Source organism: Myotis nattereri (assembly GCF_964212035.1).
Source record: "Myotis nattereri genome assembly, chromosome: 9".
In the NCBI taxonomy this organism is placed as follows: domain Eukaryota; kingdom Metazoa; phylum Chordata; class Mammalia; order Chiroptera; family Vespertilionidae; genus Myotis; species Myotis nattereri.
In genome coordinates, this window is record NC_138084.1 from 56,098,546 (window position 1) to 56,126,100 (window position 27,555).

Below are 27,555 nucleotides of genomic sequence, written 5' to 3' on the forward strand. Positions count from 1 at the left end.
TGCCTTGAATACTTTTTTTTTTTTTTTACATTTTCTTCATCTAGTTAACTCAATTAATGTTTCATATCTCTATGCAGTAGACATTACCTTAACAAAATCTTCCATGACCTCCATGATTAGGTCAATTCTAATATGCACACTCATGGAACCACAGGCCTCTATTTCAGAGCACGTATCACAACTGAAGGTTTTTATTTACTTTTTGATTATTTTCAAAATGTGAATCCTTACAAGTAGACTGCAGGTTCTGTGAAAGCAAGTCCTTTTAACTGTTAAATTTCCATGACTTGGCATTGTGCTTGGTACAGAGGAGGCACCAATAAATATTTGCTGAGTGAATAAATGGTCTATTTTGTTGATCAATAAAGGGTTTTAGAAGTAGAAATTGCAGATGCACAGTGGATTGAATAAATTGAAGGATTTTTAACTATTTTCCCTAAGACCAAATGCTGTCTCCATTCACTTTCTAGTTATGTGGTCTTCGGTGTCTGTAAGCCTCCATGTTCTAGAAATAGTTACAACCTATGCAGAAACTAATGCAACTTCAAGTTTACAAGTTCAGAGAACCAAGGCTTAGTAACAAAAACCAGATAAACCATTTCTCCTATGTATAGTTTCCTATTCTGAAAAAAATGAAAGACTTGGATTAATTATTCTCTAAGGGTCATTCTTTTTTAGAAATTTTATTTCAGAGAGGAAGACAGAGGGATAGAGAGATAGAAACATCAATGATGAAAGAGAATCATTGATCAGCCGCTTCCTATATGCCCCGCAATGATGGTATCAAGCCTGCAACCTGAGCATGTGCCCTGACTGGGAATCAAACCATGGCCTCCTGGTTCATAGGCCGACTGTCAACCACTGAACCATGCTGGCTGGGCTCTAAGGGTCATTCTTGATTATGATACCTGAAAGATTTTGAGATGACACTTTGGGCAGTAAAAGTTTACACACACACACACACACACACACACACACGAATTCTTCATGGAATCAGACCTCAAGCAAGGTTTGGAGTTACCAATCTTCCTTCAGTTCCTAAGCCTTATCTCTGTCAGTATAATCCTTTAAAGTATGTGCAGTGGTTGCTGTGGAGTACCATGAAGATTGCTCTTCAGGACGAAGGAGTTCATGCTCTCAGTTGCCAAGAGTGTTGACTGCTGACAACTCACAACTGAGCCTCTCTTCAGGAAGTTGCCTCAGCCAAAGGCACTATGAAACTGCCTCATTCTAGGTACTCAGCATCCATGAGAGCATCCTCCTCCCAATGTACATGTACAAAAGCTGACCCTCTTACATCAAATGGGGACAACTCTGGAGGGTGAAGTGCCATTCCTCTGTAAGATTAAAAAATGGTACATTTATTAAGCATGAGTGATGCCAGTGGGCATCAGCGTGCTGCAAAAGTAGGCATTCCAGATCCCATGTCATCCACCACTGTTAAATCAGCAATTCTCCCAGAGCTAACCCATATGGCTGCATGGGGAGTTTCTTATGACCCAATGATAGAGGAAAAAAGCTAAGCTTGATTAATGGATGAGCTAGTATGGGTACAAGACAGAAGTGGGCTATTGCCAAACCACAGACCTTTTTCAGGATGGCCCTGAAAAATAGTGGTGAAAGAAAATCCTCCCAATAGGCAGAACTTTGGTGGATATCTGCTTTAGGTGGAAAGAAAAGTGGCCTGAGTAGAATATATATTGAATATATATTGAATAGTGTTGGATGACTGGTTAATTAGGGGCTATAAGGAAAAAAAGAGGTGGGGGGAGAATTAGCAGCAACAAGGGGTCTGGGGAAAAGTTATGTGTATGAAGCACCTATGCGGGTGGCCAAAGTGTGAAAAAAGCTTTGTGTTGCATATTATAGTTGATCAGAGAGCATCCACCACAGAGGAGGAACCAACCAACCACTTAACAGCAGCCAATCTTTGTCTGTGGCCACCCCATTGCTGGCAGAATGGGCTCAAGAAGAGAGTAGCTACTGGTGAATCATGGATCCCATGGCATGACTCTCATTCTCCAAGATTGATCTAGATACTTGCACTGTCAAAGGTTCAACCTATAAGCAATAGAGACCAGGTTGAGTCTCCAATATGACATTATTACTCAAGGAGTCAAACTAGCCACTCAGTGGCATGTTGCCAGCGTTGTACTTCTTCCACCTTGAAAGGGACAACAATTTATTTTGACTGATACCAACATGTATTCCATGTATGGACTTATTTTTCCTGCCCACAGGGCCTCAGCCAGCACCACTAAATGAAGGCTCACAGAATGACTGGTTTACCACATGGGATCCCGCATATTGTTGCACCAGACCAAGGGATTCACTGATCAGCCAAAGAGGTATGGCAGTGGTCACATACCCATGAAATTCACTGGTCTATCACACACTACACGTCCCAGAAGCTGTCAGCCTTACGGAGTAATGGGAGAGCATCTTGAAGGCACAACTGTAGTATTAGTTAGGGAACAATGCCCTACAAGGATGAGATACTGTTGTCTAAGATTCAGTAAACATTTTTAATCAGTGAAGTGTTGCTCTGTCTCCAGTAGGTTGAATACATTCAATAACCAAGCAGTTTAGCAACCAAGCAGTGAAACTATTAGTGGTTCCACTTACCATCACTCCAAGTATCTCACTTGTGTGGGGGGGTATATTGTGCTTTCCATCATTATATACCTAGGTTTTGTGGGTCTAGATGCCTCAGCTTCCAAACATGAACACAGGAGAGGACAGAGCAAGTATCCCAATCACTTTCAGCTTTAGCTGTCACCTATTCACTTTAAGCTTCTTGGGTGAAGAGATTATTGAGCAAGGAAAAGAACCACTATGCTGGCATGGATAATTGATCCAATTATCAGAATGAGAAAAGATGCCAATGTATCATGGCCATAATTATAGGGAAGAATATGACTGCTACTTGGCTGAATCACTGGAGTGTCTTTTCATACCTCCCTGCCCCATCATGACAGAAAATTAACAAGTGCAATAGCCATGGTTTACAAAGGACATGGTTACCAGGAGCTCAGACTATTTCAGGATGAAGTTCTGGATCACAAGCCATCTAGAAAACTACAGGCAACAGTGCTTGCCAAGAGTGAGGGGCATCTAGACTAGGTAGCAGAGGAAGGGAGGAATAGTATCAGGTAAGGACTCAATGTCAACTTCAGAGATGGGTCCTCTAGTCTGTTCCACCAACTTTTCTTTTGTATGCTTCTTTGGAAAAAAGACCAATGAAAATCTTGGAACAGCTATTCCTAGTTAAACTCAGTATATGAAGTAACTAGATCCAAACAGTATAGAGAGTAGACTGTGGTGGATACTAGGAGGCTGACTTGTCCAAGGCACTCCCCATCCTTAAGATCAATCTTGTGATGAAAAGGAAAAAAAGGGGACAACTGCTTCTAAAAGAGACAAGCCTGAAAGTTTCTGTATCTCAAGAATCCTAAAGGATCAGAAAAAGTTCTCAATGCAACTGTCTCATAATTCAGCTTCTCGTTATGTCCAGTCCTGCTTTGCTCATCTTTCATAGATGTTGTTATAAAGAACACTCTTCAGTGAAGCTCATGCATGCAAATTGCATATTCTCAATGCCTCTTTCCTGGACACTCAGCCTATGGTATAGTGTTATGTATCCAAAAGGAAATTTAGCTACTCTTCAGTATTTGGTGCTTACTTGATTTTATGGGGAACTGATGTATACAGTGGGGCCTTGACTTACGAGTGTCCTGACTAACGAGTTTTTCGAGATATGAGTCGTCTCTCGGCCGATTTTTTGCTTTGAGTTGCGAGCTAAAATTCGGGTTACGAGCCACCTTCAGATATCCCACCGCTAGTTGGTGCAGCGAACATCACAGTGAACGCCACAACATTAGCCCAGCATCACGTGTCTCACTCGTTCACTTTTTGATTTGACATACGAGTAATTTGAGTTACGAGCTCCGTTTCAGAAAGAATTAAACTCGTAAGTCAGGGCCCCACTGTACTTGAAGATAACACTAAAGGTATTTTGGGACCATTTAATAGGATCAGAAAACATATTACTCATTGAATTAAGATTCATTAATAAGATATTATTGGCTAAATTGTGTCCCCCACCCCCATTTATATGTTGAAGTCATAACCCCTCACTAACTAAGAATGTAACCACTGTATTTGGAGATAAGGTCTTTAAAGAGGGAATTAAGGTTAAATGAGGTGATTAGTGGGGGAGGTAATCCAATAGGATTGGCCTCCTTATAAAAAGAGATTAGGACATACACAGAGACACCAGAGGGGCAACCATGGGTAAAAGCAACAAGAATGAGGCACCTGCAAGCCAAGGAGAGAGGATTCAGAGCAAATAAACTCTGCTGGTGCCTTGATTTTGGACTTCCAGCCTCCATAACTGTGAGAAAATGCAAGTCTGTTGTTTAAGCCACCCAGTTTGTGGTATTCTATTATGGCATCCCTAGTAAACTAAAACATAAGGATGTTTGAAATTAGGGGATTTCATATCTTTTTTTTTCTTAATCACATATTTTCTCAAGATGGTCAACACAAAATGGAGAATTCAGTGAAAATCTTATCATATTTAAACTATAAACCTTTGGTAGATGTCTGTAACAAGGAGAAATATTTGGATCTTCTTCACACATAACCCCTCCCTGTCCTGTGTTGTATCCTCCCATGGCATAATCAAGATTCCTAAGGAACATATATAAAGTGAGAAAGAAATCTCTTCTCAGTCACAGTATTTCTTACTTATTTCATTATACACTAAAGAATAAGAATTTCTTTTTTGTTTTTCAAGAAACTTATCACCTGCCAGGACAGTGTGGCTCAGTGGTTGAGCATCAATCCAGGAATCAGGAGGTCACTGATTTGATTCCCGGTCAGGGCACATGCCTGGGTGGTGGGCTCGATCCCCAGTGCTGGGCTTGCAGGAGGCAGCCAATCGATGATGTTCCTCTCTCTTTGATGTTTCCATCTCTCTATCTCTCTTCCTTTCTCTCTCTTTAAAAATTAATAAAAAACATATTTTTTAAAAAAGAAACTTATCACCTTGTGAGAAGATTACATACCTAAAGGACGGCATAGGGAAATACAGTATTTCCTTAAAACACCTAATTTTCAATCTGTGATCACAGTGGGACTATAGACAGGCAAGGCAAAGCCCACTCAGAAGTTTTTATTTTGAAATAAATGGCTGAGCAAAGGACAATAAAGATGTATCTACCCCTATGGGCTCCTTGTGACACATGTAGTTTCTCACATCCTTGTTCTTTGCTTTTTTCAGTGAGAAGTGGAATGGGTCAAATTATAATCATTAAAATAGTAATACAATAACCATTAGAGTACAATAATACATGTAACATTTATGAGCACTTATCAGGTGGTGGCTGAGGTCTTAATATCTTGATATGCATCAACTCATTGACCTTTGCAATAACTTGAATACACTTGTCAGCCCATTTGGGCTGCTATAATAAAATATCATAGACTGGGTGGCTTAAACAGCAAACATTTATTTCTCACAGTCAGCAGCGTGGGAAGTCCAAGATCAAGGAGCCAGCAGATCTTTTTATCCAGTGAGGGGTTGCTTCCTGTTTTTTAAATTGCCTAAGCTCATCATGAGGGCTCCACTTTCATGATATAATCTAATATTAATCATGTCCCAAAGGCTTCACCTCCAAATACCAACATTTTAGGGATTTAGGGCTTCAAATATAAATTTGCAGGGGACACAAGCATTCAGTCCATAATAATACCCACCTTAAGGAAACTAATAGTAAAAGCAGTTATGGACCTTGCCTAAGGTCATACAATAAACAACAGGGTCTGATTTTAAATCCAGAGCGTATTCTCCATTGAGCTCACCTTTATATACAGAACATCAATTACCATCTTCTCTACATAGACCATCAGACAGGACCAGGACCATTGAATATTCCAATCTCAAAGAAATTCAAAGATGCTTCTGGCAGAAAAAGAAGCCCAGTATATAAAAGGAACTGAAAAATGTGAAAACTATTTTATCATCTCTAAAACTGTTAGAAAGATTTAATGGACTGAACAGAAAAAGTGAGTGAGTGACTCTGCCTGACACTTTTGCTCTTTTCCCATTCTTTCAATTATTTAGTCCATAACTAAGGTGTGGGACTAGTCTATCTGCAAAGTTCTGCTTTTGACACTGGGGATGCACCAGTAAACAAGACAGACACAGCCCCCTGAATTCATGGAACTTTTGTTCTTATTATTTCTATGCTTTTTCTGTTCTTTCCTAATTACCCTTTACCAAGGAGGAAATCAATTTGGCATAATTTAGGTGACATTGTCTACCTTGGATCAGAGGTATGCATATGTGGTCCACTTCCTTTTGTTTGCATAAAGCTCTTCCTCTCTTTTTATCTTTATTTTGTAATTTTGTTTTCATGTCTTATTTTTTCTTCTCATTTCTAGCATCAGCATACACTTAATACAAAATACATGATATCCAAGAGGTAGCAAATGTATTATAAGTACACTAGAGGCCCAGCACATGGAATCACGCGTGTGTAGGGTCCCTAGGTCTAGCCTATGATCAGAGCTATGTCCACCGCCCTGTGATGCTGCTGCTGCCTCAGGATGCTCTGCAATGCTGCTGCCGCCCCACGATGCTCCACGAGTTGCTCGCCACCACCCTGGGATGCTCTGCGATGCTGCCGCTGCCCTGCGAGTTCAGTCCCCACTCCCACTCCGCTGCCACCCAGCCCAGTCCCCGTGGTTTCCCATTGGCCATCCAGCGATGGGAACCTCCAGGCTGAAGGGAGGGCCCGAGAGGTGGTCAATGTATCTCATAGCGACTGGTCGATTGGTCATTCTGGTCGTGACGCCTGGCCTTTTATTATTATAGATAAGAAACTATAACTATATATTCCATGTCAGGTGTATAACATAATTACCACCCACACCCTAAAAGAAGTAGAATTTCTGGGGTTTATCTTCCACCTCTGTCCAGCATGGTTATTGGATGAGAATGCAAGTGGTTCTCTATCCTGGCTGAACATTAGAATCACCTGGGGACTTCTGAAGACACAACAGTGCTTGAGCTTCTCTCCTAGCGATTCTTACTTATTTGACCGAGTATGGGGTCTGGGGAGTGGTATTTTGTAAAATCTTAATGGTTTTAATGGTAACTAGAGTAGAGAACCACGGAACTGGATCATTTTTTAATGCCCCTTATGGCTTTAATATTCAGTTGCCTGTAAATATAACACTCATAAAAATAGATGCTAAGAGTATTACTGTGCTGAAGGCTCAGATTTCATCTCTGCACCCCTAATTTGGTTATCTTGCTCTTGTGGTGAGAATGTCCCATCAATATATTGAAGGTTTTGACATGAGTGAGGTGATATTGCCTGAATGTTTCCTAAATAGCGCAGAGGGATTTTTCTCCATCTTTGCTGCCAATCCTCATGTACTACAATAGCCTTTCTCTCTGCCACCTATTAATCTATCTCCAATCCATCTTCCATACACTTGCCAAGAATGATTCGTCTTTAAAATATTCAGTCTGATTATATCACTCTCCATCAATAACTGCTATTTCCCTCAGTATCAAGTACACACTCCTTGGTTATGTCACACACAAAACTGATTTTCTTTCTCATCTTAAGATATTCACATGCACACACTTTACATATTTCAGACTAATTAAACTAATAATAACCAATCTTTTATAGTGTTTACTATTCACCACCCACTTGTTAAAGGTTTTTACATATACTGGTATTAATTTATTGAAGCCTTCCAACAACCCTGTGAGTTAGATACTGTTGTTCTCCATTTTACCAATGAAGAAACCAAGACTCAGAGGAGTTCAGTAACTTCCTAAAGACACACGGCTAGAATTTCAAAGACTTCGAATTCAAATTCTGACACTTGATCCCAAATCCCGTGCTCATTGATCACTACATATTATTACCTCCCTCACATATGCCATCTAAGTTTATTCTCTTTTGAATGCTCAACTTTCACCAGACACTCAAATATTACTATATTACTATTTGTGATCCTTTAAGATTCAACTGAAGTGTTACCTCTCCTAGAAACAGTTTCTAAGTCTTCAAGATTCCTCATTCTACATTTAGTGCCTCTCTTCTCCTATTCAGACATCTTGTTTTGATATCTCTATCGTGCCATTTATTGAACTATAGTAATTTTTAATTCCTCAAAGTGGAATGAAATCCAATCTGTGATATTTTTGAGGTGAGGAAAGGTGTCTTTTATTTTTGTACTGCTACTGTCCATTACAATGGAAACTCAAGTCACCAACAGGCATGTTCTTTTAGGTGGGGTGGCCTTATAATATAACACCTAACCCAGGAAATGTTTGAGAGTGAAAGGGGGCACTATTAACACTTGCCCAGGGATAACACGCATAAACTTGGGTGTATGGTTGCCTTATTTTTAAAACTGCTTCCTCAAGTGATTTCTCCCATGTCTTAATAACAAATGTCCTCAGAAAGAATACACAAACCTATCTGCCTTTTAACAAATCCTTTATTTTGCATGCAGAATTATACAAATCCCCGGAAATATGAGTGCTTATAATTCTATGACATCTTTACTTTTGCATATAGCTTAGTTTCAATAAAAAAACTGGTTGCTCTCTCCCTAAAGGAGATGATATTTATTTAGTGACAAATCATTGGCATTAAGGAAATGCTCATGAAATTGGTGATCCTTGACAAAGGAGGCAAGACCATACAATGGAGCCAAGATAGTCTCTTCAATAAATGGTGTTGGGAAAATTGGACAGATATATGCAAGAAAATGAAACTAGACCACCAACTTACACCATACACAAAAATAAACTCAAAATGGATAAAGGACTTAAATGTACGACAGGAAACCATAAAAATTCTAGAAGAATCCAAAGGCAACAAAATCTCAGACATATGCCGAAGCAATGTCTTCACGGATACAGATCCTAGGGCACTTGAAACTAAAGAAAAAATGAACAAATGGGACTACATCAAAATAAAAAGCTTCTGCACAGCAAAAGAAACCATCAACAAAACAACCAGAAAACCCACTGTGTGGGAAAACATATTTGCCAATGTCATATCTGATAAGGGCCTAATCTCCAAAATTTATAGGGAACTCATACAACTTAACAAAAGGAAGATAAACAATCCAATCAAAAAATGGGCAAAGGACCTAGATAGACACCTTTCAAAAGAGGACATTCAGAAAGCCAAGAGACATATGAAATCATGCTCAAAGTCACTAATCATCTGAGAGATGCAAATCAAAACAACAATGAGGTACCATCTCACACCTGTCAGACTGGCTATCATCAACAAATCAACAAACGACAAGTGCTGGAGAGGATGTGGAGAAAAAGGAACACTTGTGCACTGCTGGTGGAAATGCAGACTGGTGCAGCCACTATGGAAGACAGTATGGAGTTTCCTTAAAAAACTGAAAATGGAACTCCCATTTGACCCTGTGATCCCACTTCTAGGAATATATCCCAAGAAACCAGAAACACCAATCAGAAAGGATATATGCACCCCTATGTTCATAGCAGCACAATTCACCATAGCTAAGATCTGGAAACAGCCTAAGTGCCCATCAGTAGATGAATGGATTAGAAAACTGTGGTACATCTACACGATGGAATACTATGCTGCTCTAAAAAGGAAAGAACTCTTACCATTTGCAACGTCATGAATGGAACTTTAGAGCATTATGCTAAGTGAAATAAGCCAGTCAATGAAGGAAAAATACCACATGATCTCACTCATTCATGGATAATAGAGACCATTATAAACTTTTGAACAATAATAGATACAGAGGCAGAGCTGCCTCAAACAGATTGTCAAACTGCAGCGGGAAGGCCGGGGAGGGTTGGGGGGCAGGAGGTAGGGGGGTAAGAGATCAACTAAAGGACTTGTATGCATGCATATAAGCATAACCAATGGACATAAGACACTGGGGGATAGGGGAGGCTAGGGGACTGTCTAGGGCGGGGGGATAAAATGGACACATACGTAATACCCTTTGTAATACTTTAAGCAATAAATAATAATAAAAAAAGAAATTGGTGATCTTATAGTAATTTAATTACTAATGTGGTATATAGGTTGCAATGCTTGAGGATTAGTGCATTTACACCTTCTCTTAGTCCTGCTGGATGGGTCCCAAGGAGTAATTCTGCATCTCTCTGTATACCTCCTTTCTAGGTGCCTCAGGGGAACACCAGTGGATAACCTGATTGATTCTATGTTAGTCATTAACAAGATGATCACTTGTGCTTGCCTATCTGGGGTTGACTCACAGTTCTGCTACCCATTATTTGTATGATATTGGGGAAATTATTTAGTGCGCCTCAGCTTCCTCATCTATAGATTATTAGTAGTACCTAAATCATATAGTTATTGTGTTAATACCTAAAATACTTAGATCCATGCCTGGCATGTATATATAAGTATATGGTAAATAAATAAATGGGCAGTGTCGCTGTGAATGTAAAGACCATGCACATGTGTGAGGCCCTTTTCCTTTCTCTATCACATGAGGGGGTACCCGTAGCTGAACCAACCAATTTGCCCATCCAAATTATTCTACTTCCCTCATATATGACCCCTACTCCCCCATATGTTTCCTTCTATATATGGCCGAGAATGTTGGCTAATTCTCCAAATTTTTGTACCATGAGGTCTCCAGTGGGTGATACAACCCTGAGGTTTTGATTCAGGCTGAGGAATAAGGACTTTTAGGCCTCAAGGATCAGCGGTGCTCTGGGTCATGACCTAGTTAAAAAGACAAGGACTTTTCTTCTCTGTGTATAAGGAAGATCTTCAGGATGTGTTGGAGAGGAAGGGCATATGGCAGTATGGGATTTCAGCATTTGTTGTGCATTTAAACAAACATATATCCTTAAAATTGTACTCCTTTATTTAGCTGATAAGAGGAACCTGAAGAGCATCAAGTTGTGGTAGATCAAGAAGGAAATAGCTTAACTGGGTACTACTTCCTGCCAGAATGTTGAGAAAAGGGAGAGTGTCTTCTTGCTATGATCTGAAAGACTAAAGGAGAAAGGGAATACATTTCAGCATGAGATTTAGTGTTACTTAATGCTTTCTCTTTGTATCGGTCTCTTGTAGGCATCTCGCCATTGGGGGGAGGGGAAGCAAAGAAACGTGGTATAAAGGCTAAAGGTTTTGAGGCATAAATATTGGATTTGAATCATCTCCTGCCACTTAACATGTGACCTTTCAAATAATTTTCCCTTTTGAACTTGTTTTAATCTCTAAACGTGTAAGACCATCTCCACCACAGGAATTTAGTGACTCCAACATTAAACAATATGTGTAAAAGATCCTTCCACACACAGCCTCACACATTGAAGATGTTCAGGGTTGAGTAAATTATTTACCTTTTTTCTAAAGTTTTTTAAATGTTTTAATGGGAAAATCTACTCCTGTTATTTTAGGAGCAATAAAGACTGGCTTTCCTGTGGGTCATATCTGGACACTTTAAAAATGTCACCTTTGATTCTCCAGGTTGCTGCATCCAGGACATAGCAGCAGCCTCAGCCTTAAACTTTCTTGTTTCTACTCCCACCGCAGAAACACTGGCAGGTGGGGAGAGGGTTTGGCCACACCCTGGCCAGCCTTGAGCCAGGCACCACCATTGTAAGGAAACTCCATCAGAAATTCAACTGGTTAATAAAACATTACTTAGGCCCAACCGGCGTGGCTCAGTGGTTGAGCATCGACCTATGAACCAGGAGGTCAAGGTTCAATTCCAGGTCAGGGCACATGCCCAGGCTGTGAACTCGGACCCCAGTGTGGGGCATGCAGGAGGCAGCCGATCAATGATTCTCTCTCATTATTGATGTTTCTATCTCCCTCCCTTTCTCCCTTCCTCACTGAAATCAATAAAAATATAGTTAAAAAACAATAACAAAACCTCACCTGGTTTACCACCCATAAGATCACATTTGCTTATTAAAAACAAAAAGTATTTATTAAGATCCTGATATGAACTAGATACAATGGGAGGAATTGCATTATGGAAATGAATGATAGAACACACTTGCTCTCCAAAGGTCTAATGGGAGAGGCAAGTAAACAGAACACTATCATATCCTATTTTATCAATTCCAGTTTCCACAGTTTTTTTTTTATTTTTACATTTATGCACGACATATCTTACGTTTGATGACATCTTGTCCATGATGAAAATGGTACGTACTATTTTGGACAAAATTCTAGTGTGTTCTGGGGACGAAAGGAGAGAGTAGACATAAGAGAAAGCTTCCCAAGGAGAGATGCTTAGTAATCTCTCAGTGAGTGGACAAAGGAAGGAGGACAGTGGCAAGGAAGGGAGTACACAACAGATAAGTGGCCATGTTCAGGGCCCTGTGCATCATTCTATGTAGTAATAGCATGGAAGAGCAGGGAAGATAAAGTAGTGATGGGCCATGAGGTTACAGAGTTAGTTAGAGGTCAGGTCATGTACAGCCAAGTTAAGTGACTTAGATTTTATCTGATGAGCAATAAGGAATCCTCACAGGATCTGGCAAGCCTGGGTTTACAATACTGACAGATTCCCTGGACTAATGACATGGGAGAAAGTAGGCAATGGCAGTGAGGACCAGAATAAGGGAGGGATTTTGGACATGGAACCCAAATCCAGCTTTCTGCAGTGAAGTACCAAAGCAAGTCTCTAGAGAGGAGGCCACCTCAGTATCATCCTCTCTGGTCAGAGCAGAAACCATGGTGCCCTGGCATGAACCTGCAGCACTGGGTGGCTAGGCTGTTCCCTTGAACTCACCCAAAGTCAACAAAATTGTATTTCCATGGCCAATTCCAGGCAACATGTATCAACAGAAACAAAGTCAACAAAATCGTATTTTCATCATCATTTCCAGGCAAACATGTACTCCTGGAATCATCCCCATGTGCCCTGGGGGGGAATTTAGCTGGGTTTTAAATGTGTGAATGCTCCATTATAGCTGTGCATCTGAAAATCTCTGTCTTTACAAACACGCACTGAACAAATGGAATCTGTTCTCAGTAGGAAACAACTGTGCTATGGGTTGGCACAGAAAGGAGGGAACAGCTCTGCTGCCTACCAAACAGCTTCTTCGAGCTTCTTGCTTAAAGGCCCCCTTGGTTCTCCCTCCTCCACAAACCAGAGGGAGAGGCCGCGTATTTGCATTCACAAATTCAATTGTTTCAAATTAAACTGCCCCAGGAGCTGCATTACCTCAGCTAATGTTTCTCAGTGGTGCTGTGGCACTCTGCAATCAAGTGCTTTCAGCAAGAGTCCCTCAAGACAGGCATGTTCCTTCATCTGTTCCAACATAAAGCAAAGTTGCAGTCATGTTCACTATAGAAAAGGTTTTGTTTGGTTTCAAAAAATGGTGGGCAGGAAGAACGTATTGGCAACAAAATAGAAAAAACAAACAAACATCTAGAAAAGAATAGTTTCCAGGGGGAAGGGACGGGATACTCCGGTTGGTGATGGCCACATGGAGCCTGGAGCTGAACCTGGGCAGCTGCTGTGCCACTGCAGGGTGATGACAACAGAGAAGCAGGATGGAGGAGTGGCATCTGGAGAAGTACCTGGGAGCCCTCGGGGACTTGCTGCAGGCCCTGAAAGGCCAGCAAACCTGCCTCTGAGGTGATCAGTGAATATTACCACACAGCTGACCCCCTCAGAGAAGGCACCCACCAACCAGTTCCTGGTCCCCATACACGTGCCAACCTCAGCCAGGGAGCATGTACCTGCCACCAAGGTGGTATGTATGTAGTGGTGGGCGTGGTAAACCAGCAGGATGCAGAGTGTGAGCTGCTAGGCACGGACTCTGCTGGACTGAAGAAGAGAAAGGGGTAGCAGAGGCCAGAGGATGAGAAGCAGTCAGCAACTAAGCTAGACCTCATCCTGCAACAGCACCAGAACCTCCAGGAGAGGCTGGCCGAGAAACACAAGGCCTGGCCTGGAGCCTTAAGACCAACACACTGGCTGCCCAGAGTGTCATCAAGAAGGACAAGCAGACCCTGTCACTCAAGATGGCCAACCAGAACCTGGAGAAGCTGCGACAGAATCAGAACAGCTAAAGCAGCACTCATAGGAACCAGTCAACTGGCTGCTTCATTTTCATCAGCATGATTCTCTTCACCCCTATCATGCCCAAACTCAAATAAAGACCTGGCCTGGCCAAAAATAAGTTCCCAGAACACCCTTACAAGAGCCCCTTTTATTTTTAGTGTCTGGCAGAACCTTGCTGAGCTGGTGAGCATTTTGCCCACCAGCATTTGGCCCTAACTTGCAAGCCTGAACCCAAGAAATGCAATGATAGTAGGACAAGGATTCCCACCAAGCAGGGTTAAATCATGGCTCTGCCGCTTACCACTTGGGGCATGTTAGACAAGCCACTTAAAGTTTCTCAGAACTCATGTTCTTCACCCTCACAGAATAAGTGTGGATGAGAATATACCATGCACTTATACATTTCTTGGACTCCTGGTTCCATTTATTAATTCAAAAAATATAATTGAAACCTATTATACATGGCAGGTAGGTCTGTGCAAGTATGTGAGAGTGTGTGTATATATGTGAGTGTATGTGTGTGAGTGTGTATGAGTGTGTTTTTGAGTGTGTGTAAGAGTGTGTGTGGAGGGTAGTATTGAAAAAGAAGTGGAATTCCAAATAGAAGGACCGGCATATGAAAATTCCCTGTAACTAGAAAGATTGCAAGCTTGAGGATTGGAAAAAGTTCATGTCACAGAAGCACTGAAAATGGAGTTAGCAAATTACTTATTAAGGATGCCATCATTTAAGCCCAGTGTATTTGTCTGTGTCACTAGAGGGAACAGATTGGACACTTAGATTAGGATAACTAGGAAAATTTAAGGAAGATTAATAAAAGGGCTGTTTCTGAAGGTATAGGCAGGATGCAATGAAATCACTAGGGATTGTCGAGTACCCATAGTAACAGTGGGGACTAGTTAACAGCCTAAAGCGAAGGGGCAAGAGGTATGAGGAGCAGTGACTTTACAGAGACCCAGTAATAGGGCTGAGGAAAGAGGACCATGAGAGGAGACTTGGGAAAGAATGCAGCCAGTTCAAGGAACCTCACAGGGAAGGAAGTCTCCAGAAAAATAAATAACCTGACCTCACTTTCCTTCCTCCCTGCAACTTCTGGTTGGCGGAATCCTACTGCATCCACAGGCAAAGGAGCCCACTGATGCCACCCACGTGTGTCAGCTCACAGGACACTGTACGGGCAGGGAGAGATGACTGTGGGTCTGGAGTGGCAAGCGGAAGGGGCATTCCCTATAAAGGAATGTGCCATTATTCTAATGGCGATGGAAGCCTACAGCCTTCGAATTCTCTGCCTTATAGTCAGTCCTATGGTTCCCACACTGCCTTCAGCTCACAGGCTTTGACTCTCGATCGCTTGAGTTCACAACCTGGAGCTACACTTGTTAGCTCTATGACCATGAGACAGGTATTTAATTTCTAGAGTTCTTCATCTATAAAATGGGAATAATAGTAACTTCTGATTAGGACTATTGAAAGGATTAAATGCAATGCATTTAAAGCACTTAGAAAAGTCAGTGTCTGGCAAAGAGTAGGAGTTAAAAAATGTTAATCTCTTGATTCACATTGACATTTGAAAAAGTGGAAAATCAGAGTTTAGAGACTTTTCAAAAAAAAAAAAAGAAAGAAAAAGAAAAATAGTCAGTGTCAGAACTTGGGAGAGAGATTTTACTGCAACACATCAACTCTCAGAATGGTAGTCTACACTTTCCCTAATCACCCCCATCCCCCAAGATTGTACAATTTCTTGAGGGAAAGAATTATGTGCTATTTATTGTGCATCCAAGAACTCATCATAGCTTTTGCTCCTCAATGTTTGATGAATGACTATTCAAAGCACTGTGACAGAAAGTACAGAAGTAATTACTGGAGGAGAAAGGAGAGCTCCCCCTGTAAGCTTAAAATCCTTATCTCTGTCCTGAATAAATAATTCTTTAAATAACAAAATCTAATGTGGCTTCTTCAAGAAGGCACTGATCTTTAGTGAAAATCGCAAACAATTGACATATTGTATGACTGCTCCGAGGCCCATGACTTTGGTTGAAATATCTGAGTCACAATTTCTGAAGCTCTCCCCTCCCCCATCACATGTATATATTGGAAGTAGAGATAATCTGTAGCTTGTAGGAAATCATGAGAGCTAATATTCTCTGCAGTCTATGGTTTTTGTTATTGTAAAGGAATGATGCTTTGTTCAATGTATTTCTGGAGTTTTATTCATTCCACCTGGCATTGAGCATGGGAGCGGCTTTGGATTTCTCTGGAAAAATTGAGGTTGAATGTGTATAATCAGAAGTGTGATCTTAATGTCTTACTTGCATAGGAGGAAAGACAGGAGTCTAAAATGATAACATAGGTAATTTAGTCATTTTAGGTTTAGAATGGTCTTAGAGTAAATCCTGTACATCATTTGATGTCCATAAATTCATAAGGAAAAATAGAGTAGGAGTCAGAAGCCTATAATAGACACTTGGTTGGACAGGGTAATTCCACTAAATTATAAAATTAAAATAATAACTTGCCTTGCCATCATCTTGGGAACATCATTAAACCAGACATAATTTTATCCATGCTGTGAATGATATGAAGAGCAATGCAAAACCTAAAAGTTATTACCTTTCTGTTTCTAAAACTTGACATTTATACATCTTTTTCTTATTTGCTGTCTTTGAGATTTTTTCCTTCTACTTGTTCAAGTTTTGTGGTTATGCTTGGGTACAGAAAGGCCCTACTGTATAAAAAAGGAAAGCTTGACTTCAATTCTCTTCTAGATTTAGGCAGATCCCCACAGGTTATAGAAAAATTTGTAGAAATAGTTTTTAATTGCATTGCAGAAAGCATTGTGCCATCCCGTAGCTCAAATTAACTTTGAACATTTGATCATATTTACTAAGTATGTACTAATAGCCAGGTGCTATGTTAGCCAAGTGGTTTCTAAATAATTAAAATATCCTATTCCCCAGGGGAGTTAACGGTTTATTACAATGTAGTGCAGTAATTAAGAATGATAGCTTTGGGTATGCATGTTGATCCTCTCTCTCCAAGCCTCCATTTTTTGTCATGTGTAAAATAGGGATAATGATTATATCTACCACTTGAAAATGCTGTGAAGATGAAATAGGTTGATGATTATAAAGCTTTCAGCACAGTGTCTGTCACATAGTAAGTGCTCAACTAATGATATCTATTTTGAGTTTTTTTAGGAAAGGCACATACAGAAATGGATCTTACTATCACATGTGCTACACAGTGGCAGAACAGAGGCAGTGTGCTTACCCAGAGAATATTTACCCATCTTTTACTGTCGTGGGATACAGATACTTCTCGCTGTATACCCAAAGATTATAATGTCAGAGACATGAAGGTGATGTTATAGATATTCAATGGAAGGAAGAAGAGTAATATTTTTTTCTTTCAGTAGGGAAGTATGCAACTTCATCTCTGCAGGCATGTACAAGTTGGCTCAAGCACTTAGGGCCATCTTTGGAAATTTAGATTCATTTCGAGGCCTAAATGGTTAAAATGCTACAGGAGAAAAATACTACCAATGATTGCTAAAAGTTCTCCAAATTGTTGATGGCTGTCCTTGAAACTTAAGAAAATAGATTCTTTTCTGCCAGTTGAAAACAGTACATTTTTTTTCTAATATAATACAGGAACAAGATTGACACTGTGAAATTTTAAGATTTATGAAACTTATGAGCTAAAATTAACTTCTCAATTTTTATTTTTAGATTTTAGGGGAATTTCTTTGTGTGATGAAAATTGATCTTAGTTTTCACTTCTTTCAATTGTGGCTGCTAATTTGATATAGATGTAAGGGTTTTGTTTTGTAGTTTCTTCTAACTAGTGAAGGAGTGGCCTAGAGAATAAGCTTTGTGGATATTTGGAAGGTGGAAAACCACCATGGGCCACATGGGGACTGTGGAAGGTTTTCTAAAGGATGCAGGCCTTGAGCTGGTTTCTTAGGGATGAAGAGAACAATGGTAGTTAAAAGAGGAGGTTTCTCAAAGCATTGGAAAGGTATGCCTAATGTTAGTCATGCAAGGAGGGGCCAGAGGCGGGTGTCAGCTCTCAGGTGAGCTTCAAAATACAGCATCAGCACCTCTGCCTTTGGTAGTAGTATTTATTCTTGATAACAGCAGAGGGAAATTATGTTTGATGGAGACATTCTGGGAAACAGTGATAAAAATTTGGAGCATGCCCTGTAGCTCATATGTATGGCTAGACAGCATTGCATTGTCTGGCTATGGTCCATTCTTTGAGACATAGTTGCAACGTGATTATTATCTAGTTAGTAATGAATTTGTCTCTGCTATTTGCAATTTCATCTACAATCATTTCATTAAGGTCTAAACCCTGTGAAATGGAGCTTCCTGCACATAAGAATGAGTGTGGACACATACTTCCTATTGATGCATATTGAGTGCATCTATTGTATAGTTGTATCTAAAGCTCTAAAGATGTAACTATTTTCTTCTTCCAGGGTCCAGTCAAGGTGAAAAATTACAAATGAGGCTGTAAATGCCACAAATTCTGCATGGAAGAAAGAGCCTACATACAGGCCTCAGGGACTCCTTTGCCTAATTTTTCTTCAAAATTACAAGTTTCTTTTTTGAAAAGGAATATTTGGGAGAACTATTTGCCCAAAGGTATTTTTGTATGCATAGAGCACTTGGAGAGAATCAAAGGTGGGCAAAAGAATTAACATTTATGCAATGCTTGCAAATATACTGGGCCTTCATACACATTTCACCTTTATAACAATCTTCTAAAATAGGCAGAACAATGTCTCATAGATTAAAGGCATCATGGGGATGGTCATTGTTGTCTGTTTTGTCTCCCAAGTGCTTAAAACAGTACCTGCCACATACCCACATACTAGATGTTCAATTACTACTTCTGAAATAAAAATGATTTGAGTTGGCTCTTATCACTTGACAAATTAGTGTAAAGAACAGTTAAGTATCTCTTGCAGGACTGCAGAGCCACCATGGGGTACCTGTAGTGCCTTAGAAAGATCTGAATGCAGGTTTATCTGACTGCAAGGCAGTATCATAATATCTCTCCATGGTAATTTTTATTTTTTATGAAAGAATAAAAACCTATACATTCCTCAGTAAGGTGGATGTTACTATTCAGAATTAGAATTCGTCTAGGAAGCAGACAGAGCTGCTGATCCCCTGGATCAGTCTACAGTTGAATCCTCTCCTGATTCAGAGCTGAGAGAGACTTTACATGAATATTTGTAAGCTGCCTTAAATCCTTTGTGAAACAAGGTTGAGGAAATATGAATACACAAATAAGCAATGCTGAGGATATGCTATAGTTTCACTTTCATTTCAACAGGTATTTACTTACTAAGTGCCAACTCAATTCTTAGGATCGGAAAAAAATGGAAAAAGGACACAATTCCTGCCTGAATTCACTCACAGCTTTATTTTAGGTGGGAAGAGGAATTAAATTAGTGATTTCTAAACCTGGTTATATATAAAAATAAGCCATATGGCTTGTTAAAAATATAAAATTGGACTATCAGAGGTTAGGTCTGAAATGCTTATTTTTTTCAACAGCCCCAGAGGATTCTGATTACAACTAGATGTAAGAAACACTGAATTAGATGCACACTAAAATCCCTCCCAGCTCTGGAATTCTATGATTTGCTATTTTTCTAAAGTTTCTTACAAAAATAGTGAGGAACAAAGGAGGTGTGTATTTCTGCCAACAGAACACTGTTCTGAGAGGGAACGCTAGGGCAAAAAGGATGCGAGTTGCTGGTAAGAAAAGTTTGGTCTGGAAAGTCATGAGCAGCTTGGGCCAACCAACCGCCAGAGATAAATTCCCTAAACAGTTTATTTAGGTTTGGCTACTTTGGCATGACTTAGACTAATTATGAAAATTAAGCCAGCTTTTATTTCAGATATTTCATATTTAGAAAAGTAGTAAATCATCATGTATGCCTGCGCCTTACCAGCAAAAGCTACACCATGCAGCTGCTTCCTTTCTTAGGAAAGGATCTCAGTTGAATATAAGATCTGAAACAATGAAATACAGTGGGGCCTTGACTTACGAGTTCAATTCGTTCCGTGACGGAGCTTGTAACTCAAATTACTCATATGTCAAATCATAAAGTGAACAAGTGAGACATGTGATGCTGGGCTGATGTTGTGGCGTTCACTGTGACGTTCGCTGCGCCAACTAGCGGTGGGGTATCTGAAGCTAGCTTGTAACCCGAATTTTAGCTCGCAACTCAAAGCAAAAAATCGGCTGAGAGACGGCTCGTATCTCGAAAAACTCATTAGTCGGGACACTCATAAGTCAAGGCCCCACTGTACATAGAAGGAAACATACCTACTAAACTTATGGACTTTGGTCTCAGGGAGGTTTTTGTGAACTTGACCCCAAAGGCAAGGGAAGAAAAAGCAAAAATGAAGGAATGGGATTACATCAAACTAAAAAGCTTCTGGGCAACGAAAGAAACCATCAACAAAACAACAAGGCCGCCAACCAACTGGGAGAAGATTTTTGCAAACAATATCTCTGATAAAGGGCTAATATCCAAAATATATAAAGAACATATACAACTCAACAACAACAAAACAATCAGTCCAATTCAAAAATGAGAAAGTACCCAAACAGACATTTTTTCCCAAGAAGACATACAGGTGGCCACCAGTTATATGAAAAGATGCTCAGCTTCACTAGCTGTTAGGGAAATGCAAATCAAAAGCCAATCCATGTTTTGGTTTGAATGCTCCTGGTTTGAAAAACGTCTTTTGTCATGTGAACCATACATTTTTAGTAAGTAGTAAAAACAAACAAAAACAAACAAACAAGCAAAAACAGAAAAAGGCCTTCTGTAAAGAAAGCCACTTAAATAGCATTCAGTCCTTCTAATCACAAAAAACAATATTAGTGGCTGAGAGTTACATGCTAACAAAAACCATCTGTTAGTCTTTGTGGGTGTTAAGAATGCTTTATAAGTACTGAAACGTGAGGGAAATAATTGTTAATAGTTTATTATACATAATAATTACATTTGCTAATAATTATAGTAATACCATTTATTTATTGTTTAATATTTCTAGTTACTTTGAAATGCTTACCACACTTTATTCAATCTTCATAAAAACCTATCACATAGGTCCTTTTTTGATCCCCATTTTACTAATGAAGAAATTGAGGTTTATAGCATTGAGTTCCTGGCAACATGCTGCTGGCAAGTTCAGGCCAAGGACTCAAGCCTACTTCTGTGTGACTCCTCAGCCTATGTTTTCAAACATACACTAATTATCTATCCTATATAATAAAAGGGTAATATGCAAACTGACCCTAAAAGCAGAATGACTGGGAATGACCAGGAACTATGACACAACTGATCACCAGGGGGCAGACGCTCAATGCAGGAGCTGCCCCCTGGTGGTCAGTGTGCTCCCACAGGGGGAGCTCTGCTCAGCCACAAGCCAGGTTGACGGCTGCCCATACAGCAGTGGTGGTGGGTGCCTCTCCCTCCTCCTCAGCAGTGCTAAGCATGTCCAACTGCAGCTTAGGCCTGCTCCCCGCTGGCAAGTGGACATCCCCCAAGGGTTCCTGGCTGCCAGAGGGATGTCTGACTGACAGCTTAGGCCCAATCCCCCAGGGAGCAGGTTTAAACCAGCAGGTGGTCATCCCCTAAGGGTTCCCAAACTGCGAGAGGGCACAGGCTGGGCTGAGGGACCCCCCTCCCCCGAGTGCACACATTTTTGTGCACCGGGCCTCTAGTATAATAAAGAGCCAGGTCATAACAAGGGAAGGCTCAACCAAACAGGAAGTCAGTGCTGGGTTGCCATGCCACCCAGCACTGACTGGAGTCCCTGTGCGCCCCCAACCCAGCACTGACTGCCTGGGGGCTGCGGATCAGGCCTGGAGAGAGGCCTGCAGAGAGAGAGGCAGGGTCTGATCCGAAGCTTCTGTGGCAGCTATTGATCACTACTTGCCTCTCTTTCTCTCCCAGCCTGGCTAACAGCAGCACCTCCATTTCTCTCCAGGCCTCCACAATTAGCCCCACCTTTCTGACCAGGCCCCATTGATAGGCCCAGAGATGCTGACTGGCATAGAAACTGACCAATCAGAACGAAACCTGGGTGAATGTAAGGAGCCAATGGCTGCCTAGTAGGCGGAGCTTTTGACACTGCCTGGCATACAAACTGACCAATCAGAACCAAATCTTGATCAACTGTGAGGAGCCAATGGCTGCCTAGAAGGCGGAGCTTTTGACACTGACTGGCATAGAAACTGACCAATCAGAACCAAATTGGCTGGCAGAGGAGGGCAGTTGGGGGCAAGATCAGGCCTGTGGGGGAGAGCAGTTAGAGGCGAGATCAGGCCGGCAGGGGAGGGCAGTTAGGGGCAATCAGGCAGAGGCAGTTAGGGGTGAGCAGCCAGGCAGGCAGAGGAGTTAGGGGCAATCAGGCAGGCAGGTGAGTGGTTAGGAGCCAGCGGTCCCAGATTGTGAGAGGGGTGTTCAACCACTGGTTTAGGATTAACTGGGCCTAAATCGGCAGTCGGAAATCCCTCGCGGGGTTCCTGATTGGAGTGGGTGTAGGCTGGGCTGAGGGAACACCCCCTCCGTGCATGAATTTTGTGCACCAGTCCTCTAGTCTTTAAGTAAATAAATTCACTCTTTCCCCACACCAGAATATCATTCTCTAGCCATTAAATTATGTTTTTGAAGAATATTTAAAGATATGGGAAAAATGTCCAGGGTATAGTATTTATGATACACAATTAAAAATGTATATACACATTTAGAAAAAATGCTTGAAGAAAATACATAAAACTGTTAAAGTTTTTCTCTGGGTGGTTGAATAACAGATGTTTTTTTTTTCTTGTCTTCCTAATACTTTCCTGAGTTTTCCATATTTTATACAATAGATATTTATAAAATAGATATAAAATAGATATTTATAGTTAGAAAGATAATTCTGTTATTAATAAAAATAGACTATTAATATGTTAGAAAGATTATAAGAAAATTCATCAAAATATTAGAAGGCTGTTAGACAAAAGAGCTGTGGTCACACAATAATGATCATTCTTTTATAATTTCTAAAGACTCCTCATAGAAAAAAATTTAAAAATCCAAATGCTTTAGTTGCCATACATGGTCCTTCATAATCTAGCCATTGGCTATTTTTCTAGATTTATAACCCAGCCCCTGGGTATCTTCCAAGACTTATTGTCTAAAACTTTCTGTGGGATGTATTCTTCTCTCTGGTTTCACCAACCACTTGAAGGTGCCATTACTCCTTCATAAGCCATTTGCCTGGAATCACTGGACTGTAACCTTTTTCGGGATAAAGGTCATGTTGCTTTAATAATGATATTCAATATCCTGAGCACAGTACTTACTACACAGTAACTCTCTAACATATATTCATTGAATAAATAAATGGTCTTCTTCTACCTACTCCTCTCTCCACTTTCAGGCTTCAGAACCAATGAAGTGGATGAGTCATGTGTGGCTTTCACATGTACTCTATGCATTTCTGTGTGAAAGGGTTACAGAGGAAGTTCACTCATATGCTATAACGTAACTTGAAATATAAAGATAAGAAAACATTTTATTAAAAATTTCCCTGAAAGAGAGGACAAGGTTAGCTGTTATTATTAGCCGTTATCATCTTTTAATCCTCTGTTTAAATATCACCTCCTTTCTAAAGCCTTCTCGTATTCCCCTTAGGCTTAGTTGCTTCTCTATCTTTCCAATTTCCATTTTGCTTTTTATGTCTCTATATCTATGCATTTCACTGCTTTGCAATTATTTATTTATGACTGTTTTCCCTACTAAGATGTGAAGGAGAGAGCACAAGGCTTACTAACTCAACTTTATATTATAAAGGCTTAACTCAATATACATTCGATAATGACTGACACATATGACTCCTTTCTCAAACAACTCACAGACTGTAAAAGACCTAGGTGAGAAGGAAACATCCTTTATTTAGGCAGCAAAATTCCTCATCTGCTTCCTGTTGTTATTCTAATGCCCCTTCAAGTGAAGCATGCCTGGCCCACTCCTCTGAAATGGCTTCATCCCATCTTTGTTCATCACTCTTTTTGCCTTCCTTATTATATTTTCTCCTTAGCACTTATTACCATCTAACATGGCATACACTTTACTTATTTATCTCTTTATTGCTTGTCTCTCTTCACTAGAATGAGATTCATGAAGAGAGATATGTATCTGTTTTGTTCACGGCTCTATCCCTAGAGCCTAAACAGTCCCTGGCATACTGAAGGTATCCAATTTGATATTTGTTGAATGAATGAATACCATGTACACAATTATAGAGACAGATGGTGGGAACGGTGGAGTGGATTTACTATATAAAATCTAAGCCCTTTCCTTGAGGATTGTTTTGACAACCAATAAGAGACACTGAATTCAAGGTAATGCTCTGGGAAGAGCTTTGTGTGGTCGTCTTTTTTATTTATTTATTTTTTTAATTTTAAAAATGAATCTTCCTTCTGACTTTATTTTCTAATACACTTTCTTTTTTAAAAAAAACAATACACTTTCTGTGGGGATGACAAATATCAGTCAGTATTAGGAAATCCAATTATACAAAACATACTACATCTAGTTTGGGTAGATATATTTATTTTTTGGTAACATACATTAGGTGGCGTTAATTACACAGTAACTATAGGGTAACTAACATGAAACCACAGAACTGGAACTGCCACAGCTGCATGAGCCTGGGCCTCTCTGGCTGAGCACATTTTGAAAACCGGATGCCCACTCCAGAGGCACAACAAGGAAACCTGCGCAGGAGTCAAGCCCTGAAGGGGTAGCTCCCCAGAGTCCTTTGCAGCTGACAGATGTCAGGCAAGCACGTTAGTTATGAAGTAGTTGCAGCCTAACTCACAAAAGTTACCATTTCTCTTTCTAGAAAGAAGCAAGAAGTGAAGGCATTCCTTGAATTAGCGCCTGGTGTATCGGGTGGCAGTGCAGAGGCGGCTGTTAGAGCTGTGGCAGAGGACCCGGGGGGCCAGATCATTAATAATCATGGTTGGCTTCTAAATACTGGTAGCAAGATGACTTCTGACTTGTAAACTTAGGTAATTATAGAGAAATGAAAAAGGCCAGGAATCATACACTAAGATTAATGAACAGCACTTCAAAATGAACGCGTGAGGGCTGTGCTTGCAGCAGGCTCACAAAACAAGGCACCCAGATTTCTTCTTCCCACGTCTGACTTGCAGAGCAGCTCTCGTGGCCATTTCGAAAACCTCCCTCACTCCATCTTTGGTCTTTGCTGAACACTCCACGTACCCCCAAACGCCAATCCTGTTTGCCATATCTCTGCCTTCTTCTGGTTTGACTGGCTCTTGCTTCATCTTGGTTAGCTCCCGCCTTGTGTGCGCATCATTTCGAAGATCCTTCTTGTTCCCAACCAGGATGATGGGCACATTGGGACAGAAATGCTTGACTTCCGGAGTCCATTTTTCTGGGATGTTTTCTAAACTATCAGGGTTGTCGATGGAGAAACACATCAGGATCACATCTGTGTCCGGGTAGGAGAGGGGCCTCAAGCGATCATAGTCCTCCTGCCCGGCTGTGTCCCACAAGGTCAACTCGATCTGCTTTCCATCCACTTCAATGTCTGCCACATAGTTCTCAAACACCATAGGTACATACGCCGCTGGGAACTGGTCCTTGCTAAAAACGATGAGCAAGCAAGTCTTGCCACAGGCTCCGTCACCAACAATCACCAATTTCTTCCGGATGGCAGCCATTGCTTACAAATGTGCTGCAAGGCCCATGCGCGGCCTGTGGCAGAAGCTCTACAAAGTGCCTTGAACTTCTCAGATGAAAGGCACTCGGGAGACGCTCCGATGCTCCGATTCTGGCCTCTCTGTGCTGACAACGCCGGTCCGTGTGTCCCAAGCTCGGGGACTAGGGAGGGCGGCTAAGGAGCCGGCGGACTAACGAGAGAACCGCCAGAGGGAGCGCGAGCAAGCGAGCGAGGGTGGGCGGGCCCCCGCGTGCCTGGTGGGCTCGGCCTGGCCTCGGTCCTGTGTGGTCGTCTTTTATATCGACTGATGTTAAGATCTATCAGGATCTTAACTGTCCCCAGGAGACAATTAAATGAAGAGAAGGGTGCGCATCCTTTCATTAAATGTAAATACCCGACTAAGAGGCCTCCCTCAGCCTTTGGTACAAGGTAACTGAAGGGAGTATCTGCCTGCCAGCCTGTCACACACGTTAAGAGCCGTTAAGGACCCTGCCTCTCACACTACCCACTGGGTGAAGAAGGCTGTGAAGTTGTATCCCACAGATCCTGGCCTTGAACAGTTTATAAGGTCTTAGCTTGAAACATAGTCAATGTGGGTCTAAGTAAATACCCGCCTTAGGGTATAGTCTCAACAGAGCCCTCTCTAGAGTATCAGCTTCTTCCATGTAGTCCACCAAGATGAACGGAATGAGACACAGACACAGAGGCAACTAGCTGAGGTAACTGACTGATGACCTGGGCAACAGACGGGGAGCAAGAACAGAAGATGAATTTTGTTTTGGAACATTTGCTCTTCCCTCTTCTTTTCTCTTGGCAACTGAAGCTAACATAGCCTATTGTTTGCTTAGACCTTCCCTACTTTAAGTGGATAAAACCAGACTGCTTGCTATAAAAGCACACTGGTCATTCTTTTCTCTCTAATGGGGAGACATACCCAGTTTATAAAAAGTGAAGCCAACACATTTTAGAAAAGTTAAAAATAATGTTGGGGAGTGTCTTTCTGGTTAACGTCTCTGAAATTGTTATTGCCCTATCTGAAGACCATTTCTATAGACTCAGGCCCATACAGTTTCTGTAGGACAGTCACTAGCAGGTGTGTTTGTGTGTGTGGTAGTGGTCATGGGGGTAGAGGTTCATATTGAGCTTGTACAACTTGGCTCAAAAACAGTCCCCACTGAGCGTGACAAGTGTCCACTAATGTTCACAAAACCTCAGCTTTGTTTGCTTTTCTATTTATTTTTATTGATTGATTTTAGAGAGGGAGAGAGAAACTTTGATTTGTTGTTCCACTTATTTGTGCGTTCATTGGTTGATCTTTGTATGTGCCCTAGCTGGAAATCAAACTGGCAACCTTGGTGTATAAGGACGATGCTCTAACCAACTGAGCTACCCAGCCAGGGCTCAGCTGCGTATTCCATAAGGTAGAAACAAGTGCACAGAGGTTAATGTAGGATAGCCATGTTGATGATATGTGGGTTCGAATCCTGGCATTGCTATTTTACTATATGTGTGACCTTAATTTTTCAGAAACATTCTCCACAGTTACAAATTTGGTAATAACAGAAAACTAAGATGGGGTTGTTAAGGAAGATTAAATGAGAGAACACATGCTAAAACATTTAGTATTGTGCCTATGACACAGAAGCACATGCAATGACTGTTAACTATTATAGTGAGTAATTCC

At 40.9% G+C, this 27,555-nt stretch overlaps 2 protein-coding genes across 2 annotated transcripts in view; both read right to left on the bottom strand.

Annotated features, from left to right (window-relative positions):
- GRM5 (glutamate metabotropic receptor 5) overlaps positions 1–27,555 on the bottom strand; it is a 417,272-nt gene that overhangs the window by 170,652 nt on the left and 219,065 nt on the right. The gene's annotated exons all lie outside the window — the stretch shown is intronic.
- LOC308525311 (transforming protein RhoA-like) lies at positions 24,590–27,194 on the bottom strand. The gene has a single exon (XM_081100135.1). It carries the CDS (start codon positions 25,870–25,872, stop codon positions 25,291–25,293), a length of 582 nt encoding a protein of 193 aa, XP_080956261.1. The 5' UTR covers positions 25,873–27,194; the 3' UTR covers positions 24,590–25,290.

Bases quoted from the DNA above. Each gene is read 5' to 3' on its own strand.
- LOC308525311 (XM_081100135.1), bottom strand. From the start codon at position 25,872: ATGGCTGCCATCCGGAAGAAATTGGTGATTGTTGGTGACGGAGCCTGT.